A 4,392-nucleotide genomic window follows, 5' to 3' on the forward strand; every position below is an offset into this window, starting at 1 on the left:
TTTTTTTTTATTATTAATTTTTATATCATTTAATTGTATATTAATTTTAAATTTATAAATACAATCTAAATTTATATAAATTTAAAATGAATCATTTATTTTATAATTTTATATATATTTTTTATTTAATATCAGTATTTTTAATTTAAAAAAAAAAATAGAAATTGCTATTTTTTGTAATATAAAAAAAAATATTATGTAAATAATGCAATTATATTTTTTTATATAATAATGATTTTATTTATTTATATAATATTCGTTAAATCTCGTTATTAAAATATCATAATAAATATATTTAAATAATACTATTTACTTTTATTTATTTTCAAATTTATTTTAAAGTAAATTCATTATTATGTATATTTAATATTTTTATTTTTATTTATAAAATAATATTGAAACTTTTATATAAGTAATTTTTTAATTTATCAATATTATTATTAATACATCTTCAAATTATATTTATTACATTTGATTTTTTTTTATTTTTATCATAAAGTATAATCATAAATCATAAAATTTATAATAATTTTTAAAAAAAATATTTATTTTTATTAATAAATCACTTAAAAAATATTTAATTAATTTTTTTTTAATTTTCTATAATCAAAATTAACAAAAACTATATATATATATATATTATAAATTTTAATATTTTTTTATTTGAATAAAAATAATAATAGTAATATTTTAATATCTAATTGACATCAAGAAAATTAGGCAAATGATGATTAGCTAAATAGTATAAGATTTGTATTAATATAAATAATAAATAAATAATAATTTTTTTAAAATTAAATAAATTAAAAGCTTTAAATTTAAATAAAAAAATAATAATGATAAAGAAAAGAATAAATAAAAAAGTTAAAAATAAGATAGTCTACAATTAAATTAAATAATATATCAATTAAATGGAGAGTATGAATGATTTTTATATAAAAACATATTTTTTTCTTTTAAATAATAAATTAAAAAATCATTAATAAATATAAAATTAAAATTCATTTTTTTGTTAATTTATTTAATAAAAATAAATTAAAAAAGTAATTAATAAATTTAGCATTTTAATAATCCAAAATAAAAATAATTTGTTTAAAAAGTAGAATAATAAACATTTCTTTAAAAACTTTGCAGTTGTTTATTTGAAACATAGTTATATCAATAAGAATTACTAGAAGAAAATAATACAAAATCAATAACTGAAAATTCGAATAATACAAAATATGAAAAAATAATGTAAATTGGACCATAAAAAGAGCATAACAAAGGCAAAAAGACATTAATATTAGATTTAGATGAAACTCTTGTACATAGTTCTTTTTAAGAAATAAATTCTTATGATTTTAAAATATAGGTAAAAAAAATAAAAATAGTTAGATATATATTAAATTAAAGTATATTTTATATTATAAACAAAAAGATTTTAGTATAAGATATTCCGTTTACAGTATATGTTAAAAAAAGACCTGGAGTAGAATATTTTTTAAATAAAGTTAGTGAATTATATGAATTAGTTATATATACAGCTAGCTTAGCAGATGTAAATAAAAAAATAATCTATTTATAATATATATATATATATATATATATATATATATATTATATATATATTTAGAAATATATATATATTTTTATATATTAATTTTTTTTTTCTAAAATAGTATGCTAATCCTGTGTGTGATATAATAGATTAAAAACAAATAATATGTCATAGATTATTCAGAGAAAATTGCACTATTCATAATGGAATGTTTGTCAAAGATTTAACAAAAATAGGAAGAAACATAAAAGATTTAATTATTGTTGATGTAAAATTCAATTTTTTTTATTTAAAATATAACTAAAATAATAAAATATTCATAATAAATAAGAATTCAGAAACCTCATTTTTATTTCAACCTGAAAATGCAATATAAATAACTAATTTTTTCGAAGATTAAAGTGATCGCGAATTATTTAGACTTTTACCTTTTCTTCATTTTTTAAGTGATGTAAAAATAAAAAAATATAAAATATTACAAAATAAATAGGTAAATGATGTAAGATCAACCAAAATGTGGATGGAAAAATACATATAATATGACAAAATCGACTATATAAATATAAAGGGAGAACATAAATAATTTTCTCGTAAAAAATAAAAAAATCTAATTATAATAATAATTTAATAAGTGAAAATAATTCTTATTATTCAAATTTAATTTATGATAATAATACTCCTGGAACAAATAATATAAGCTAAATAGGAAATACCGATGATTTATCTAGAATATAAATGCAAAATCAAACAAATGATAAAAAATATAAAAAGAAAACACTAACTATATAAGTTACTGAAGAATAAAAAGAATAAGAATTATAAAAATAAAAATAAAATATGAAACTTGATAATGATTTAGAAGATTTATAATAAAAAGTTAGTATTATATATTCTGTAAAAGGAAATAATAAATTAGAATCAACAAGGAAATTAATTTCTACTGCTTAAAAAAATTTAAATGATGAAAATTGTTTCATGCATAAAACTTGCCCGGGAGAAGAAGAGAATCAAAAAGGAAAAAAAGCAAATAAATCTTTTGAAAGTATTAGGTATAATGTTGGAGAAATTAATATTAATTCACCTATTGCTAAATAAGATCTTATTTATTATCTTAGGGAACCTAAAGATGGATATACTGAACCTAAAATCAATAAAATTAGTAATTATTTCGAATAAGAATATGTTTAAAGGCTTGACGAAAATAAAAATGATATTGATAATCAATTAAAAGACTGAACTTTTAATTTTTTTTTTATATAAAATAAAATTTATATATTTATTTTTGTTTTTTTGTTTTGTTTTAAATTAATTTTTTATTATTAATAAATAATAATATATATATTATATATATATATTTATATATTTATATATTTAAATTTTCAATTATTTTCTTTTTATATTTATATATAAATTATTACTACAAAAAAATTTAATATTAATGAAACCAAAATATTTATTATTTTTATTTTCATTAATTCTTTTAATATCAACACTATTATATAATTTTTATAATGAGCCAATTCATTTATTAAGTATTAAAAAATATAAAAAATTAAAATAATAAATACTTCTATTATTATAAAAATGTAGAAAAACATAAATAATATAATCATAATCAGAAATTAAATTTAATAAATAACAAAACAAAATCTTAAATATTATTTTAAATAGACATCAAATTTGTTACTTAACATTAATATCCAGTTAAATAATCAAAAGTAACAAAAATAAAAACTAAAATAAAAACTACAATAAAAATAAATAATAAATAAAGGTAGTCATATAAATAGGTTCTTTAGCATAAACCGAGATACCAGACTAAGAAGGAAAAATATAAATTAAAGGAGATTTATAATAAATTACTAATACAGAATAAGAAATAATAGATGGAAAAATACAATTAATAGTAGGCGAAAAAATTAATAATTAATAAATGAATACTACATAAAATTATAAAAAACATAAAATTATAAAATATCTCAATAATATATATTAAAACCAACATTACCGAAATAAGTAAAAATAAAAGGATGTGTATTAGATGAAGAAAAAAACCACTATAAAATGCAAATGTAAAAATTTCATTTGATTTTCCTATTTTTTAAGATTAAGTTGATAGTTTAACTAATTCTTAAGGTTGCTTTGAAATTAATGATGATTTATAAGAATTTACACCAATATATGGTATTTTTATTATATTAATTATTTATAATTATATATATATATATATATTTATAAATATTTGTAGAATTTATTTATTTTATAAAAATAATAGGGAACATCATTATATAAAAAGAAAAATTTTAATCTTGGAATATGTAAAGAGATTCTATATGCTGTAAAGATGGCTTTTATTTATTAAATGATTTATAATTAGATATTTAAAAAAATTCTAATGAATAAATTATATTATATTATAACCGTTTGAATTTAAATTTGAAAGGAATAATTAATAATTAATAAAAAAAACCTTTAAAAAATGTTTAAATTATATTATTTTGTAAAAGTGATTAAGATAAAAATATGAAAATCAATATAGATAAGGGTATATTTTCAAATGAAAAAGGAGAATTTTTCATTGTAAAAAAATCTGAAATGTTAATAGAAGGAAATTTATAATGCGAAATGTCTTTTTTACCAAATAATAAAGAAGTTCATTATCAAGAAAAGAAAATACAGTTTATACTTTTTTATGAAAAATAATACATGTATGAGCCCTTTGATATTACAATCACTCCTAAAATCTTATAGGCGGTTATCTAAGGATTTTCGAAGGGTGTAATATAAACTGAAGGGTATTTAGACGGTGGAAAAGTAGAATTTTCAATTGAAAATAATATCGATTTTATTAA

At 15.1% G+C, this 4,392-nt stretch overlaps 1 protein-coding gene across 1 annotated transcript, besides 8 other annotated features; it reads left to right on the plus strand. All coding sequences in view use genetic code 6, as the record gives it.

Annotated features, from left to right (window-relative positions):
* Window positions 1-96: 96 nt before the first annotated feature.
* Window positions 97-149: a microsatellite.
* Window positions 150-836: 687 nt separating this feature from the next.
* On the plus strand, window positions 837-2,464 carry IMG5_172750 (NLI interacting factor-like phosphatase family protein, putative; the record flags this gene model as incomplete). Its single annotated transcript, XM_004029779.1, has 5 exons — window positions 837-918; window positions 1,045-1,354; window positions 1,421-1,540; window positions 1,662-1,808; window positions 1,872-2,464. The coding sequence occupies 5 exons, from the start codon at window positions 837-839 to the stop codon at window positions 2,173-2,175; spliced, it is 963 nt and encodes a 320-aa protein (XP_004029827.1). The 3' UTR covers window positions 2,176-2,464.
* Window positions 1,563-1,639: a microsatellite.
* Window positions 1,568-1,647: a microsatellite.
* Window positions 2,465-2,872: 408 nt separating the features above from the next.
* Window positions 2,873-2,911: a microsatellite.
* Window positions 2,874-2,914: a microsatellite.
* Window positions 2,915-3,264: 350 nt separating this feature from the next.
* Window positions 3,265-3,302: a microsatellite.
* A 180-nt stretch (window positions 3,303-3,482) lies between these two features.
* Window positions 3,483-3,515: a microsatellite.
* A 218-nt stretch (window positions 3,516-3,733) lies between these two features.
* Window positions 3,734-3,805: a microsatellite.
* The last annotated feature ends 587 nt before the right edge of the window (window positions 3,806-4,392 follow it).

This window comes from Ichthyophthirius multifiliis, assembly GCF_000220395.1.
Source record: "Ichthyophthirius multifiliis unplaced genomic scaffold scaff_1120509251268, whole genome shotgun sequence".
Lineage (NCBI taxonomy): Eukaryota > Ciliophora > Oligohymenophorea > Hymenostomatida > Ichthyophthirius > Ichthyophthirius multifiliis.